This window comes from Trichechus manatus, unplaced genomic scaffold, assembly GCF_000243295.1.
Source record: "Trichechus manatus latirostris isolate Lorelei unplaced genomic scaffold, TriManLat1.0 scaffold00035, whole genome shotgun sequence".
Classification (NCBI taxonomy): domain Eukaryota; kingdom Metazoa; phylum Chordata; class Mammalia; order Sirenia; family Trichechidae; genus Trichechus; species Trichechus manatus.
The window spans coordinates 1,937,943-1,955,355 of NW_004443971.1; the positions used below are offsets into that span (position 1 = coordinate 1,937,943).

The following is a 17,413-nucleotide window of genomic DNA, read 5'->3' on the forward strand; positions in this document are numbered from 1 at the left end:
CCCGCCGCGGGGGGCGGGGAGCCAAGGGTGGCTTGGGAGGATGGCGGGGAACTGGAGCTAGCACCGGCATTAGGAAGGAGAAAAGCCTTGGTGAAAACTGAGAAGAGTCAGAGAAAAGGGAAGGGAAGACAGACACACAGTTACAGTGGTTATAATTTAAGCCTTGGGCCTCTGCTTATGGGATTTTATCAAACATGTGCCACGATGATTACTATCTTACACTCAATCTACAGAAAGATTAATATTTAGTTACCTCAGTTCTTGGAATAATCTGCAAACACTTGTTGGGACAAGATACCGGGTACTCAGGACACAGATTTTCCTCATGTTTCTGAAACAGAGAAAGTGTGATGAAACAACGCCAACCCTTGCTTCTAAGGGTTCTCTTTTACAGCCTTGCAGTGTTTACATATAGATATATCTCTGGGGGAATGTATGTTATGTGGCATAACCTCTACAGGAAGGTATGGCCTAGTTCCTAAAAGGATTAATGATGGCTGCTTTCTTGGTATAACAGTTCAACTAAAAATTTTCTAATTATTCCAAAAGAAGGTTAGAGATATTTGCAATGACACACACACAAAAAAAGAGTAGCTGCTGAGTCTGCTTATGTACAACCAAAAACCTATAAGATCTGGCTTCTTAGTTTGGAGGTTTAGGGTCATGGGTTCATGGGTTCATGGGACATCCCAGTTAATTGGCCTAATACCATGTTTAGTGCCTCTGTTCTACCTCCTAGTTTGCTGCATAGGGTCCAGGGTCTTAAAAACTTGCAAGTGGCCATTCAAGGCACAACATCTGGCCTCTATTTGCTTGGAACAACAGAGAAAGAAGGAGAGTCAGGAACAGGAGGAGGAAATGGAATGTGTGACTAATTTCCTCCATGAACAACTGCCTCCTTTGCCATGAGACCAGAAGAACTGGATGGTGCCCAGCTACCATTACTGAAAATTTTGATCAAAGATTCTGTAGAAAAATCTTGATCAAAAGAGGGAAAATGCAGAACAGAATTTCAAATTCTTATGGACTCCAGACTTTCTGGAGTCATGGAGGCTGGATGAACCCCTAAAACTAGTGCCTTGAAATAATTTTCAAACCAAAAATATCCCCGTAAGTATTCTGAAAACCAAACAATAGTTTCAATTAACTAGTAAAAAATGTCTGCCTTGAGCATTACACTCTTTTAAGAACTATCTATATGAGATCAAACTGACAACATCAACTCAAAAGATTAGATAGCAACGATAGCAGCAGTGAATTTGTTAACGGGGGAGGAACAACTTAGAACAGGAGGGTGAGAAGGGTTACATAACTCGAAGAATGTAATCAATGTCACTAAATGGTACATGTAGAAACTGTTGAATTGGTGTATGTTTTGCTGTGTATATTCTCAAATACAAAAACAAAATAAATAAAATTATATATATAAAAAAGGTCAGAGGGCACAGGATTCACAGGGGACGATTGTGGGAGTTATCAGTATGGGTACGCTGGCACATGGAGAAGGTACCCTGTATTCTCTTTTTATGCCTATATCCTACCTCACCTGTTAGATCACACACATCTTAAGGGCAAACAGTATCATGACCTCCTTGTGACCCAGGGCGGAGCAACTCTCCTTACACAACTGCACACAGCTCAAATCATATTTTTGCTGATGATAAATAAGGTCCTGTCAACAGGCAGGTTTTAAGTTTTTCACAGAACTTCTCTCAGATACACTTACTCTTTTTTTAAAAAACTGTGGTGAAGATACACATTTAAAAAAATCTATGCCATCTCAACAATTTTCACATATACAATTCAGTGATACTGATTACATTCTTCAAGTTATGCCATCATTCTTGCCATCCTCTTCCAAACCGATAAATTTATTCCTTAGACCAGATTCTACACAGAAATAAATCCAGAAATGGGCTCCTGGTATGCCACCTGATCCACTGTGATCACTCAGGTGGAATACAGCCCCATAAAGAGGATTGTTACTTCTACCTGCAGATTGATGACCACCACATCCTTCTTGCAATAAGGGCATTTTTCCTCTCGAAACTGGCAGTATGTACTCAAATGCTCTTTCAGATCTTTCCGTAGGACTGATTCCCGACAATTCTCATGAGAACACTCCACAGCTTGAAATAAGCACTGCAGAAGGTGATCCTGCAACGGGTAACAACAGGCCAGTGTCACCCATTATCCAGGGCAGCAGGACGGGGAGCCATCAGGGAAGGCCTAGCGGGGGAAGAGAGAACACTGTGCAGAAAGAGGAGCACAGCCTAGCAGCCTCTGCCTGCAGGCTCCTGGCCTCTGGCTCCCCCTGCCTCAGCTGAGTGGGCTGCAACAACTGGAAGCAGTCAGAGCCAACCTTGTTTGGTGGAATTTGGAAGGCAGGGGAAGATGGGTAAAGAGGCAAGAGGCTGTTTGCTTTAGATTATCTAGTAATATGCTCATATTCTCTGCTTAGTTCTTGCCTATTTTTCTTAGGCTTGCCAATTAAATTACCAGTTGCTGAAGAACATCTTTTATTTCTTTTGTGCACCTTCCATCCCCATCCCCAGATGGTAACAGACAGGGCAGAAGGAAGAAAGTGAGGGAAATGGCATATCTAACTAAATGAACAAAGGGAGAAGATTAAGGGAAAGAAAAGGAAGGGAGAGGAAGCTGTTTCAGAAATGGGACAGAAAAGGAAGTAGAGGAAATATAGGATCCCAGGCCCAAAAGAAGCTGGGAATGGCCTGACTTGTAAAGTCAGGAAATATTCTTAACCAGATCACTAGAGGATGCTGACATGCTGTTGTTATGTGCTGTCAAGTTGGTTCTGACTCACAGCGACCCTATGAACAACAGAACCAAACATTGCCCGGTCCTACGCCATCCTCGTAATCACTGATATGTCTGTCAGCCCATCCTTGCAGCCAGTGTGTCAGTCCATCTCACTGAGGGTCTTCCTCTTTTGCGATGACCCTCTACTTTACCAAGCATGATGTCCTTCTCCAAGGACTGATCCTTCCTGATAACGTGTCCAAAGTAAGTGAGACGAAGTCTTGCCATCCTTGATTCTAAGGAGTATTGTGGCTGTACTTCTTTCAAGATAGAGTTGTCCGTTGTTCTGGCAGTCCATGATATATTCAATATTCTTCACCAACACCTAATTTAAAGGCATCAATTCTTGTTCGGTCTTCCTTATACATTGTCAAGTTTCCCATGTATATGAGGCAACTGAAAACACCATGGCTTAGGTCAGGCAAACCTTAGTCCTTAAAGTGACCTCTTTGCTTTTGAACACTTTAAAGAGGTCTTTTGCAGCAGATTTGCCCAGTGCAATACGTTGTTTGATTTCCTGACTGCTGCTTCCATGGGTGTTGATTGTGGATCCAAGTAAAATGAAATACTTGACAACTTCAATTATTTCTCCATTTATCATGATGTTGCTTACTGGTCCGTTTGTGAGGATTTTTGTTTTCTTTATGTTGAGGTGTAATCCATACTGAAGGCTGTGGTCTTTGATTTTCATCAGTAAGTGCTTCAAGTCCTCTTCACTTTCAGCAAACAAGGTTGTATCATCTGCATATCACAGGTTGTTCCTGAGTCTTCCTCCAATCCTGATGCCCCATTCTTCTTCATATAGTCCAGCTTCTTGGCTTATTTGCTCAGCATACAGATTGGATAAGTATGGTGAAAGGATACAGTCCTGACACACACCTTTCCTGACTTTCAACCATGTGCTATCCCCTTGTTCTGTTCGAATGACTGCCTCTTGGTCTATGTACAGGTTCCGGATGAGCACAATTAAGTGTTCTGCCATTCCTAATCTTTGCAATGTTATCCATAATTTGTCATGATCCACACAGTCAAATGTCTTTGCATAGTCATAAAACACCGGTAAACATCTTTCCGGTATTCTCCGCTTTCAGCTAAGATCCATCTGACCTCAGCAATGATATCCCTCATTCCACATCCTCTTCTGAATCCAGCTTGAACTTCTGGCAGTTTCCTGTCGATGTACTGCTGCTGCTGCAACTGTTTCTGAATGATCTTCAGCAAAATCTTATTTGTGTGATGTCAGTGATATTGTTCAATAATTTCCACATTTTGTTGGATCACCTTTCTTTGGAATGGGCACGAATATGGATCTCTTCCAGTTGGTAGGCCAAGTAGCTGTCTTCCAAATTACTTGGCATAGACGAGTGAGTGCTTCCAGTGCTGCACTAGTTTGTTGAAATATCTCAGTTGGTATTCTGTTAATTCCTAGAGCCTTGGTTTTCACCAGTGCCTTCAGTGCAGCTTGGACCTCTACCTTCAGTACCATCGGTTCTTAATCATATGCTACCTCCTGAAATGGCTGAACGTCAACCAATTTTTTTGGTACAGTGACTCTGTGTATTCCTTCCATCTTCTTTTGATGCTTCCTGCGTCATTCAATATTTTGCATATATCTGTACATAATTTAAATAAACATGCAAACCATAAAAAATTGTTCAGTTTCTTTTCCTGCCAAATAAAATAAAAAAGAAACACTACCTGTGTGTCTATGAGGTAAGATTCTTAATAGAATGTGATAGAAAAGTGGTTAAGACTGCACCCTGTCAAAGGTAGAAAACCTGCGAGACTCGGAAAAACAAGGCAGTTTCGTCGACTTTCGGCTCTCAGGGGTTTCACTGTAGCTATTCTTGTCTCTATTAAACCAAAAAAAAAAAAAACCCAAATCCATTGCCATCGAGTTGATTCTGAGTCATAGCGACCCTATAGGACAGAGTAGAACTGCTCCATAGGGTTTCCAAGGAGCAGCTGGTGGATTTGAACTGCTGACCTTTTGGTTAGCAGCTGAAGCGCTTAATCACTGCGCCACCAGGGCTCCTTGTCTCTATTAGTAAGAAAGAAATGGTGACAACAACTGAAATCCACATCTTCTCCAAAATTCATTGATGTTACCCCCTCAACTCTCACCAAAACAGTCGACATTCATCAAGACTCTGCTACCTGTAAGATCCTACAGCTCACCTTGGAATAGGGAGAACAGGAATGAGGCGAAGATATGAAAGAAACAGGTGGACAGAAAGCAGCCCCTGTTCTCCTGAAGCTTACGATCTGGTTACTAGAACTGTTCAATAGCCCACTTTTGAGCCTCACTTCCTCTTCAATCTGAGTGATGACGAAGTTAGAAAATGGGCCCTACTCTAGGAACTGATATTCAAAACTAATGGTGAGGGGCTGTCATCTGAGAGCACAAAAACTTTCCGTGAACCTCCAAAGAAATCCCAGGGTTAACAAGGAAGTTATTTACACAGCTCAGTGCCTGGGGGTTTGGAGGCAATGGAGAAAAGACTGAATCACCTGGAATATGGATTCCAAAATGTGTGGGTGGGAGGGAAAATCACAACAGCTTCCAAGCCATTCCCTGGAAGCCTGAGTCTTACTCATTCACAGTGTGATCAACTCCGAAAGGAGCCCGCCATGACAGAGTCAGCACATCTGCTACAGCTTTTCTGTAAAGAGCCAGATAGCAGTAGTGTAGCTTTCCACTAACAACCTGCTTCCCCAGCTGGAGGGAAGAGCAAGGTAGGGTAGTTTCATCTGAAAGGAACTCAACTCCCCTTTGCCTACAGAAAATACGTGCTTGTTTGCATCTCATTGTCAATGCTTCACCTTTAAAGTACATCCAATCTCTTATCTGGTCCATGTTATCTTAACATTAGATCATAAATTCTGAGAGGCCAGGGTACACAGATGCTGGGAAACACCCACCACAGCATGTTGGGGAGGGCACGTCACAATTACATCTCAGATTGGCACAATCTGCAGTCATCTCTTCCTCTCACACTCTTGCTATTTTTGGCTGCTGACGAATCTGCCCTTGACTCATGGTGACAGCATGCACAATGGGACAAAATGTTGCCCGGTCCTGCACCAACCCCATGACAGGTTGTAGACAGGACTTTTGTGATCCATAGGGTTCTCACTGGCTCCCACAATAGGCCCCCCAAATCCTTCATGGTTCCATCAGTGTGACATGACCTTGCTTGAGCATTCCTTTTGCCTAGCATGACCCATACCTTATCTTTTGGCTCTATGATTCCTAGCCCATAAATTAAGGTCTAACACATGTGGCATGTATTCCATGGGTTCATGCAAAAGGAACTTCTCTACCCGCACCTTAGTCCTGGCATGATGCATTGCAGCTAACTGTGTCACTACACTGTGAATTTTCCAGGGCTTCAAATGAGTGCAGCCATGGTTGATGAAGTGAAACTGGAACAGAACCAAATTTTTTTTTAAATTATGGGTCAAAGTCCTGGAATAGGAGACTCAGAAGAGGCATAGTGAGCCCTTTCAGAAGCCTGATGTATGCGATTGAATTACTGAATTATTAGGACTGAGGAGAGCGACACACATTCAAAGCTGCACGGTCGGCTGCCATCTCTGAGCGGGGTACCACTATTTCTGACTTTGCACAAAATTCCACGAGCAAGCGATTTGGTTGCTAGCAATGCATTCGCTGTCCTTGTTTTCTAAGAGGTAGATTAAGTTTCTAGCAGGGCTTCTACTTGTAATTTTTCCCACTCCAGTTATGGTTCCAGTTCACTCAAATTTAAAAAACTTGGGTCTATTCCGGTATCGCTTCCTTGGCCATGACTGAACTGGGAAGAACCATTTTGAAGCCCTGGAATTTTCTGACAGTAAACCCAGTGAAAGTCATACAAAGCTTAGTAAATGTCACATAAAGGTGTTCAATACATGTCACTGGAAAAATGATAAAGGCAAATATTGTTCATGAGTAATACCAACCTGGTATCGCCCCAGAATAATCTTGGCATTACATCCAGGAGCATTTTTGCAATATACATATAAATTGAGGACTTCCCTTTTGCAGCAATTGTCTTTAAACACCTAAAATATAAACATCATAGGTCACACATACTCCTACAACTCTACAGCAACGTAAAGAAAGCTATTATTCATTTGGTCTCTAAGTTCATCTCCAAAGTTGGGTGGAAACTTCCAGACAGTGGTTGGAATGGAAATACCAGACTCACCACCACATTAAAAGAAACGGCTATCTCACATACATACTGCTGGCACACCACCAGACGCACAGACAAGGTAACTCAGAGTTGCCCAGAGCAGCAGGCTATAGCTAGGAGAATCACAGTGAACATTACCTCATATGCTCAAAGGTCAGGAGGTGGGGCTGTGACCAAGATGATGCTTTCAGCTTCCTGTTCCAGGATAATGTTTGTATTACTTACTCATCATTAGTGTCACCTAAGCTCTACTGACTCGCTATTTCCACACAAGTCAGGGGTTGGCAAACTTTCTCTGTAACGAGCCAGATAGTAAATATTTTCCGCTTTGCAGGCCACATATGATCTGTGTCACAACTACTCAACTCTGCCACTGTCGTGCGAAAAGCAGCCACAGATGATATGTGAACAAATGGGCATGGCTGTGTCCTAATAAAATGTTATTTATTTACAGACACTGACATTTGAACTTTATACAATTTTCAGGTATCATGAAATCATCATCTTCTTTTGATTTTTTAAACATATTTTTATTTTGAAATAGTTAAGACTCACAAGAAGTTGTAAAAATAGTACAGAGAGTTCCCATATACGCTACCTTTGATTCTTTTCAACGTTTAAAAATGTAAAAATCATCCTTGGCTCATAAACCAAAAACCAAACCCATTGCCATCAAGTCAATTCTGACTCACAGCAACCCCATGTGTTACAGAGTAGAACTGTGCTCCATAGGGTTTTCTTGGCTGTAATCTTCACTGAAGCAGATCACCAGGCCTTTCTTCTGTGGTGCCACTGGCTGAGTTCAAACCGCCAACCTTTAGGTTAGCAATCAAGCATAAACTGTTTGTGACACACAGGGACCTTATCCTTAGCTCATGGGCCATACAAAATCAGGCGACGGTCTGGATTTGGACCAAGCGTTGTAGTTTGACAACCTCTGCTTTAGTGATTGAGACAGACACTAAATACAGAACAATCCTCTGGTGGGTATTTGAAAAATGCATGATAAGCATATAGAAAATGAGCATCAGACTAGGTACCCATTAAAAACTTCCTGGAGAAGGTGATGTTTGAGTGTAATATTAAATGAAGATAAATGAGTTTAAAAGGAACTTGTAAAGCAGTAAATCTTCATGACCTTGGGTTAATCAATGGTTTCTTAGATAAGACAACAAAAGCATAACAACAAGAAAAAAAAAAGACACATTGGACTTCATCCAAATTAAAAATTTTTGTGCTTCAAAAGACACCATAAAGAAAATGAAGATAACCCACAGAACGGGAGAAAAGATAACCTACAGAAAGGGAGAAAGTATTTGGAAATCATATATCTGACAAGCGACTTGTATCCAGAATATGTAGAAGAATTCTTACAACTCCACAATAAAAAGACAAACAACCCAATTTCAAAAATGGACAAAGGATTTGAATAGGCATTTCTCCAAAGAAGACATACAAAATGGCCAATAAGCAAAGGAAAAGATGCTCAACATCATTAGTCATTAGGGAAATGCAAATCAAAATCACAATGAGGAGGCAGAGCCAAGATGGCGGCTTAGTCACACATACCATAATGTCCTCCTACACCAGAGACCCAAAAAACCAAGTGAAACAGAAGCAGATAACAATCCAGGAACCCTGATCATTAAAAAAAAAGTCTAAGGACTGAACCTAACACCGACTGCAAGGAATAAGGAAGGAAGCGAAAGAGGAGTAATGGAATGGAGGAGCTCAGCCAGCTGTCCCGGACCCACTGCGGCTAACTTAGGACAAAGCCAGCGGTGACCTTGGATGAAGAAAACAGCAAGGCAACTTCACGACTTTCCCAAAAGAGACAGAGAACTCTATAGATACACAAGGAAAGGCAGAGACAGGGAGGGTGCCAGATCCAGAACCAGAGATATTTAGGAGCAGTAGTCTTTGATCTCAGGGGTGAGTGGTGTGCACGAGGTGATGGACCCGCAGAGTGTCGGTGGGAGCTCTCCCACCCAACCAGTCCCTGGGCAACCCTCACCCCCCACACTTGAGAGAGGACAGGTCCTGCTCACTGGCTGCAGCAGACACAAGGTGCCTTGACATCCATGTATCCTAGTCGGAGGAACGCGCCTCCCCTCACCCCATGCTCCTCATCAGAGGCAGCACAGGGTACCATATCCTGACTACCTTGCCTGACTAGGGGACCACAATAGAAGCTTGTCTCTACCCCTTACCCCACCCAACCCTGTCTACTATCCCTCCTGCCCGCCTGATGAGCAAGACTAGGTATGCCCCTGTGCTTGTGCCTGACCGCCACCTACTCCCCCACCAAGGGCCTGCTGGAGGGCAGCAGCATAAGGACAAGAGAGCTCACCCACTGCTCCTTCCTCCTTTCCCCTATCCTGCGCGATGCAGTATCTCTGAGCACACATCCGCCAGGCACAATTTCATTCCTTAATCCACCCAGTGAGGGGCAGAAGACCCATGACCATGCATACTTGCCCCCGTAGCCCCTTCCTCCCACCTCCCCACCTGACATGAGGCGTCACCACTGTGTGCACATCCATCAGACATGACTCCATCCCTGAACCCGCCCAGCGAGGGGCAGAGTGCCGTGACTGTGTGCAGATCACCCTGCAGCCCCTTCCTCCCGCCCTTCACCTCACGTGTGGTGGCACCTTTGTGCACGCATCTACCAGGCTCAACTCCATCCCTTAACCTGCCCAGCGAGGGGCAGAGGAGTTACGACTACATGTGCATCCACCGAGGCGCTTTCCTCCCTCCCCCTGCCCAGTGCAGGGCAGAAGACAGGTGAGTGCATGTGTACTCACTTGCTGCACCTTTCTCCCTCTTCCTGCCACCAACAGATAGATGCAGCGAGACTGAGTGAACATTTGCCTGCCATTCCTTCCTCCCTTCCCCTGCCCAGGAGGAGGTAGAGGTAGAGCAACTGTGTGAATGTCCCCCTGCCACCCCCTCTGCCATCCACACCTCCCCCCTAAACCAGAAGGAGGTAACAAGCACACCCCTACTCACCCATCACATCGGCCACTCCACCTACACAGAGAGCATCATTCCCTGCTCCTGAGCCACCAAACTGAAGACAGACAGAGACCAAACCCCAACCAACCCACCCTGAGCTACCCTGCAAGATCAGTAAACAGAGACTTGAGCTCTCACACCTACTCACCACTCCACCCTCCTGAAGACAGGTAGGCAGGGCTCCAGCACAGCCAGTCCAGCAACCAGAGCACCACTCCAGCCATACTTGCCAGGAATCATCAAAAAAAAGAAAAAAACAAACAAACAAAAAAACAAACTAGACCTAGTAAACAATTATACAAATAGAAAATAAATACAATAACCCCTTGGAGACAACAGAGAATAGAAAACCACCTAAAGAAGTGGAGCAAGATGGCCCCAGCAAGTGACCATAATAACCAGAAATCCTTCCTGAGGAAGAAAAGATAATGGAGCTTCCTGATAAGGAATTCAAAAGACTTATGTATAGGGACCTCAAAGGAATCAAAGAAAACAGATAAAACTAGGGAGAACATAGACAAAACCAAGGAAAGCACAGACAAAACACTAGTCAGGAAAACAAGACAAGAACAAAATGACAAAATAAACAACTGGAAATGATACAGAAACAGCAACTAGAAATCCAGAAGCTTAAAAATAAAATTGCAGAAATTGACAACTCAATGCAAAGTCATAGGAGTAGAAATGAAATAGTGGAAAACAGGATCAGTGGAATAGGAGATCAACCTCTTGACACTAATCTGTTTGAGGAACAATAAAAAAAAAAAGAATGAAGAAAGCCTAAGAGTTATGTGGGATACCATCAAAAGGAATAACTTATGTGTGACTGGAATCCCAGAAGGGGAGGAGTCACCAAAAAGTACAGAGCGAATTGTTGAAGATATGCTGACAGAAAGCTTCCCTAATATCATGAAAGACAAGAAGATAACCATACAAGAAGCACAATGAACCCCATAAAGGATAGACCCCAATAGAAGAACACAAAGACAAATCATAATCAGACTTTCCAAAACCAAAGAGAAAGAAAGAATCCTGAAAGTAGCTCGGGAAAAACAAAAGATTACCTACAAAGAGGCACTGATAAGACTAAGTTCTGATCACTCAGCAGAAACCAAGCAGGCAAGAAGGCAATGGGGTAATACATATAAAACCTTGAAAGAAAAAAACTGCCAACCAAAAATTATATATCCAGCAAAATTATCCCTCAAATATGATGGTGAAATTAGCGCATTTCCAGATAAACAGAAATTAAAGGGATTTCTAAAAACCAGACCAACTTTACAAGAAACATTATCGGGAGCTGTTCGGAAAGAAAACTGACAACATACCACACAACAACCTGAGATTAAAACACACAACAACATCAGACAGATATTAACCCAGATAAAGAATTATCAAAAATAAAATAAAGCTAAAAGATGGAAAACAGGGAACCAGAGACATCAATCTGTAACTGACGATCACTTCAAAACATAAAGGGGGAATAAAGGGTATAGGTTTAGAACTTCCATATGGAGAGGAAGTCAAGGAGATATCAAGAAATAAATTACTCCTTTAAACTTGGGAAGATAAAGGTAAACTTCAGGGTAACCACAAAGAAAGTCAACAAGCCTAATCATCAAAATATAAAATAAGAAAATTATAAAGATTCAGGACACACAAAACCTAAAACTGCTAAGGAAATGAAAAGACAAGCTACAATTAAAAAAAAACCTCAACACCAAAAATTAAGCAGAATGAAGACACTGTCAACACCACACACACAAAAAAAATCATTCAAGAAAATGACAGCAATAAATTTATATCTATCAATAATCACTCTGAACGTAAATGGCTTAAATGCACCAGTAAAGGGACGGACAGTGGCAGAATGGATAAAAAAATGACCTATCAATATACTGCCTAAAAGAGACACACCTTAGACACAATGATATAAATAAACTAAAACTTACAGAATGGGAAAAGATACATGAAGAAAACAACATCTCATGAATATAGATGCAAAAATTCACAATAAAATTCTAGCCAATAGAATTCAGCATCATATCAAAAAAATAATACACCACAACCAAGTAGGATTCATACCAGGTATACAAGGATGGTTCAACATTAGAAAATCAATCAGTGTAATCCACCACATAAATAAAAGAAGCACAACATCATCTCAATTCATGCAGAAAAGGCATTTGACAAAGTCCAACACCAATTCCTCATAAAAACTCTCAAAAAAATAGTCACAGAAGGGAAATTCCTCAACATAATAAAGGGCATCTATTCAAAACCAACGGCCAACATCATTCTTAATGGAGAGGGGCTGAAAACATTCCCCTTGAGAACAGGAACAAGACAAGGATGCCCTTTATCACCACTCCTATTTAATATTGTGCTGGAAGTCCTAGCTAGAGCAATAAGGCAGGAAAAAGAAATGAAGGGCTCCAAATTGGTAATGAAGAAGTAAAATTGTCCTATTTGCAGATGATATGATACTATACATAGAAAACCCAAAAGACTCCATGAGAAAACTACTGGAACTAATAGAAAGATTCAGCCCAGTAGCAGGATACAAGATAAACATACAAAAATCAGTTGGATTCCTATACACTAATAAAGAGAACAATGGAAAGGAAATCAGGAAAACAATACCATTTACAATAGCCCCTAAAAAAAAAAAAACACATAGGAATAACTATAACCAGGGATGTAAAAGACCTATACAAAGAAAATTACAAAACACTACTGCAAGAAACCCAAAGAGATCTACATAAATGGAAAAACATACCATGCTCACGGATAGGTAGACTCAACATTGTGAAAATGACACTTCTACCTAAAGCAATCTACAAATACAACGCAGTCCTGATCCAAATAGTAATTAAAGAGATGGAAAAACTAATCATTAATCTTATAAGGAAAGTGAAGAGGCCCCAGAGAAGTAAAGCACTATTGAAAAAGAAGAATAAAGAAAGAGGACTTGAACCACCTGACCTCAGAACCTACTATACAGCTAAGGTAGTCAAAACAGTCTGGTACTAGTACAACGACAGATACATTGACCAATTGAACAGAATTGAGAACCCAGATGTAAATCCATCCACCTACAGTCATCTGATCTTCCACAAGGGCTCAAAGTCCATTAAATGGGGAAAAGACAGTCTTTTTAACTCATGGTGCTGGCAAAACTGGATGTCCATCTGCAAAAAAAATGAAACAGGATCCATACCTCACACCATCAAAAAAACTAATTCAAAATGGATCAAAGACCTAAATATAAAACCAAAAACTATAAAGGTCATAGAAGAAAAAACAGGATCAATGCTAGAGGTCCTAATACACAGCATTAACAGGGTACAAACCATAACCATCAACATACAAACTCCAAAAGATAAGCTACATAACTGGGATATTCTAAAAGTTAAACATTTATGCTCATCAAAAGACTTCACCAAAAGATTAAAAAGGGAACATACAGATTGGGAAAAAATTTGGGGCTATGACAAATCTGACAAAGGTCTAATCTCTAAAATCTACAGGAAAATCCAATACCTCTACGACAAAAAGACAACCAATCCAATTAAAAAATGGGCAAAGGAAATGAACAAATACTTCACCAAAGAAGACATTCAAGTGGCTAACAGACACATGAGGAAATGTTGGCAATCACCAGCCATTAGAGAAAGGCAAATCAAAACCACAGTGAGAAACCATCTCAGGCCAGCCCTACCGGCACGAATCAAAAAAACAAAAAATAAAAAATTTTGGAGAGGCTGCGGGGAGTTTGAAACTCTTATGCACAGCTGGTGGGAATGCAAAACGGTACAATCATTTTGGAAAACAATATGGTGCTTCCTTAGAAAGCTAGAAATAGAAATACCATATGATCCAGCAATCCAACTCCAAGGAATATATCCTAGAGAAATAAGAGCCATCACATGAAGAGACATATGCACATCCATGTTCATTGCAGCATTGTTCACAATAGTAGAAAGATGGAAACAACCTAAATGCCTATCAACAAATGAATGGATAAACGAACTATGGTACATACACACAACGGAGTACGACACAATGATAAAGAACAATGATGAATCTGTGACGCTTCTCACAACATGGATGAATCTGGAGGGCATTATGCTGAGTGAAATAAGTCAATCACAAAAGGGCAAACACTGTATGAGACCACTACTATAAAAACTCATGAAAAGGTTTACACACAAAAAGAAACAATCTTTGATGGTTACCAGGGAATGGGGGGTGGGGGTGGAAAAACACTAAATAGACAATAGATAAGTGGTAACTTTGGTGAAAGGTAAAACTGTACACAGTACTGGGGAAGCCAACACAACTTATACAAGGCAAGGTCATGGAAGCTTCACAGACACATCCAAACTCCCTGAGGGACCAAATTGCTGGGAGGAGGGCTCTGGGGACCATGGTCTCGGGGAACTTCTAGCTCAATTGGCAAAACATAGTTTATAAAGAAAATGTTCTACATTATACCTTGGTGAGTAGCGTCTGTGGTCTTAAAAGCCTGTGAGCAGCCATCTAAGATACTCCACTGGTCTCACCCTTCGAGATCATGGGAGAATGAAGAAAACAAGATACAAGGGAAAGATTAGTCCAAAGGACCAATGGACCACAACTACCATGGCCTCCACCAGACTCAGTCAAGTACAACTAGATGGTGCCCGGCTACAACCACTGACTGCTCTGACACGGATCACAACAGAGGGTCCTGGACAGGGCTGGAGAAAAATGGTAGAAGAAAATTCTAACTCATAAAAAAAGACCAGACTTACTGGCCTGACAGAGACTGGAGAAACCCCAAGAGTATGGCCCCTTGACACCCTTTTAGCTCAGGAATGAAGTCACTCCTGAGGTTCACCTTTCAGCCACAGATTAGACAGGCCTATAAAACAAAATGAGACTAAAGGGGCACACCAGCCCAGGGGCAAGGACAAGAAGGCAGGAGGGGGCAGGAAAGCTGGTAATAGGGAACCCAAGGTCAAGAAGGGAGAGTGTTGATATGTCATAGGGTTGTTAACCAATGTCATAAAACAGTATGCGTACTAACTGTTTAATGAGAAACTATTTGTTCTGTAAACCTTCATCTAAAGTACAATAAAATTTTTTTTTTAAATTGGCAAACCATTAAAAAAAAAAAAAAGAAACAATGTTTGATGGTTACCAGGGAATGGAGGGGTGGGATGGAAAAACACTAAACAGACAATAGATAAGTGGTAACTTTGGTGAAGGGTAAGACAGTACACAATAATGGGAAAGCCAGCACAGCCTGTACAAGGGAAGGTCATGGAAGCTCTATAGACAAATCCAAACTCCCTGAGGGACCGAATTACTGAGCTGAGGTCTGTGGGGACCATGGTCTCAGGGAACATCTAGCTCAACTGGCATAACACAGTTTATAAAGAAAATGTTCTACATTTTACTTTGGTGAGTAGTGTCTGGGGTCTTAAAAGCCTGTGAGCGGCCATCTAAGAAACTCCACTGGTCTTGCCCCTTTGGGAGCAAGGGAGAATGAAGAAAACTAAAGACACAAGGGAAAGATTAGTCCAAAGGACTAATGGACCACAACCACCACGGCCTCCACCAGACTGAGTCTAGTACAACTAGATGGTGCCCGGCTCCCACCACTGACTGCTCTGACAGGGATCACAGTAGAGGGTCCCAGACAGAGCTGCAGAAAAATGTAGAACAAAACTTTAACTCACAGAAAAAAACAGACTTACTGGCCTGACAGAGACTGGAGAAACCTCAAGAGTGTGGCCCCCAGACACCCTTTTAGCTGAGTAATGAAGTCATTCCTGAGGTTCACCTTTCAGCCAAAGATTAGACAGGCCTATGAAACAAAATGAGACTAAAGGGGCACACCAGCCCAGGGGCAAGGACAAGACGGCAGGAGGGGGCAGGAAAGCTGGTAATAGGGAATCCAAGGTCGAGAAAGGAGAGTGTTGACATGTCGTGGGGTTGTTAACCAATGTCATAAAACAATATGTGTACTAACTGTTTAATGAGAAGCTAGTTTATTCTGTAAACCTTCATCTAAAGTACAATAAAAAAAAATCCTAGCCAACAACATATAAAAATAATAATACATCACAACCAAGTGGGATTCTGACCACATATGCAAGGTTGGTTCAACATTAGAAAATTAACCAACATAATCCATCGTATAATTAAAACAAAGGAAAAGAATCACATGATCATATCAACCAATACGGGAAAGGCATTTGATAAAGTCCAACACCCATTCCTGATAAAAACTCTCAGCAAAATAGGAACAGATGGGAAATTCCTCAACATAATAAAGGGAATTTATACAAAACCAACAGCCAACTTTATTGTCAATGGAGAGAATCTGAAAGCATTCCCCCTGAGAACAGAAACAAGATAAGGATGCCCTTTATCACCACTCTTATTCAACATTGTATTGGAAGTCCTAGCAAGAGCAATAAAGAAAAGGAAATAAAGCACATCTACATTGGTAAGGGAGAAGTAAAACTTCCCCTATTCACAGATGATATGATCCTATACACAGAAAATCCTAAGGACTCCACAAGAAAGTTATTGGAACTAATAGAAGTATTCAGCAAAGTGGCAGGATACAAGATTAACATACAAAAATCAGTTGAATTCTTCTATATCAACAAAGAGAACTGTCAAAGGAAATCAGGAAAACAATACCACTTACAATAGCCCCCCTTCACCCCTCAAAGATAAAATACTTACGAATAAATCTAACCAGGGATATAAAAGACTTATACAAAGAAAACTACAAAATGCTACTAAGAAACCAAGAGACCTACATAAATGGAAAAACATACCACGCTCTTGGACAGGAAGACTTAACATTGTGAAAATCTCCATACTACCCAAAGTGATATATAGATGTAATGCAATCCCAATCCAAATCCCAACAGCATTCTTCACCAAGATGGAAAAACTAATCACTAACTTTATATGGAAGGGAAAGAGAATGTGAATAAGTAAAGCTTTATTAAAAAAGAAGAACAAAGCAGGAACTCTCATACTACCTGCTTTTAGAAACTACTATACAACCACAGTAGTCAAAACAGCCTAGTACTGGTACAACAACAGACATATGGACCAACTGAATAGAATTGAGAACCTAGACCTAAATCCATCCACCTGGGGACATCTGGTCTTTGACAAAGGACCAAAGGTTACTGAATGGGGAAGAGATAGTCTCTTCAACAAACACTGCTGGCAAAACTGGTTATCTATCTGTTAAAAAATTAAACAGGATCCGGACTCCGGCAAGATGGCGGTCTAGGCAGAAGCACCACGCCGTCCCTCCACAACAAAGATCCGAAAAACTAAGCCAAACAGAGAATCAACAA

General features: G+C 41.6%; 1 protein-coding gene across 4 annotated transcripts in view; it reads right to left on the minus strand.

Annotated features, from left to right (window-relative positions):
- The window catches only part of TRAF5 (TNF receptor associated factor 5), a 73,574-nt gene that overhangs the window by 36,599 nt on the left and 19,562 nt on the right, over positions 1–17,413 (minus strand). For 3 of the 4 annotated variants that reach the window (XR_002823911.1, XR_002823912.1, XM_023730272.1), the window contains exons 3-6: positions 6,784–6,885; positions 1,993–2,157; positions 254–331; positions 65–97 (exon numbers count right to left, since the gene is read on the minus strand). Coding sequence is in view for 2 of the 4 variants with exons in the window: in XM_023730272.1 (XP_023586040.1) it covers positions 65–97; positions 254–331; positions 1,993–2,157; positions 6,784–6,885 (378 nt within the window). In the remaining 2 variants the exon portion in view is untranslated. The remainder of the gene's footprint in view (positions 1–64; positions 98–253; positions 332–1,992; positions 2,158–6,783; positions 6,886–17,413) is intronic. The other variant, XM_004375175.2, reaches the window with a different exon arrangement.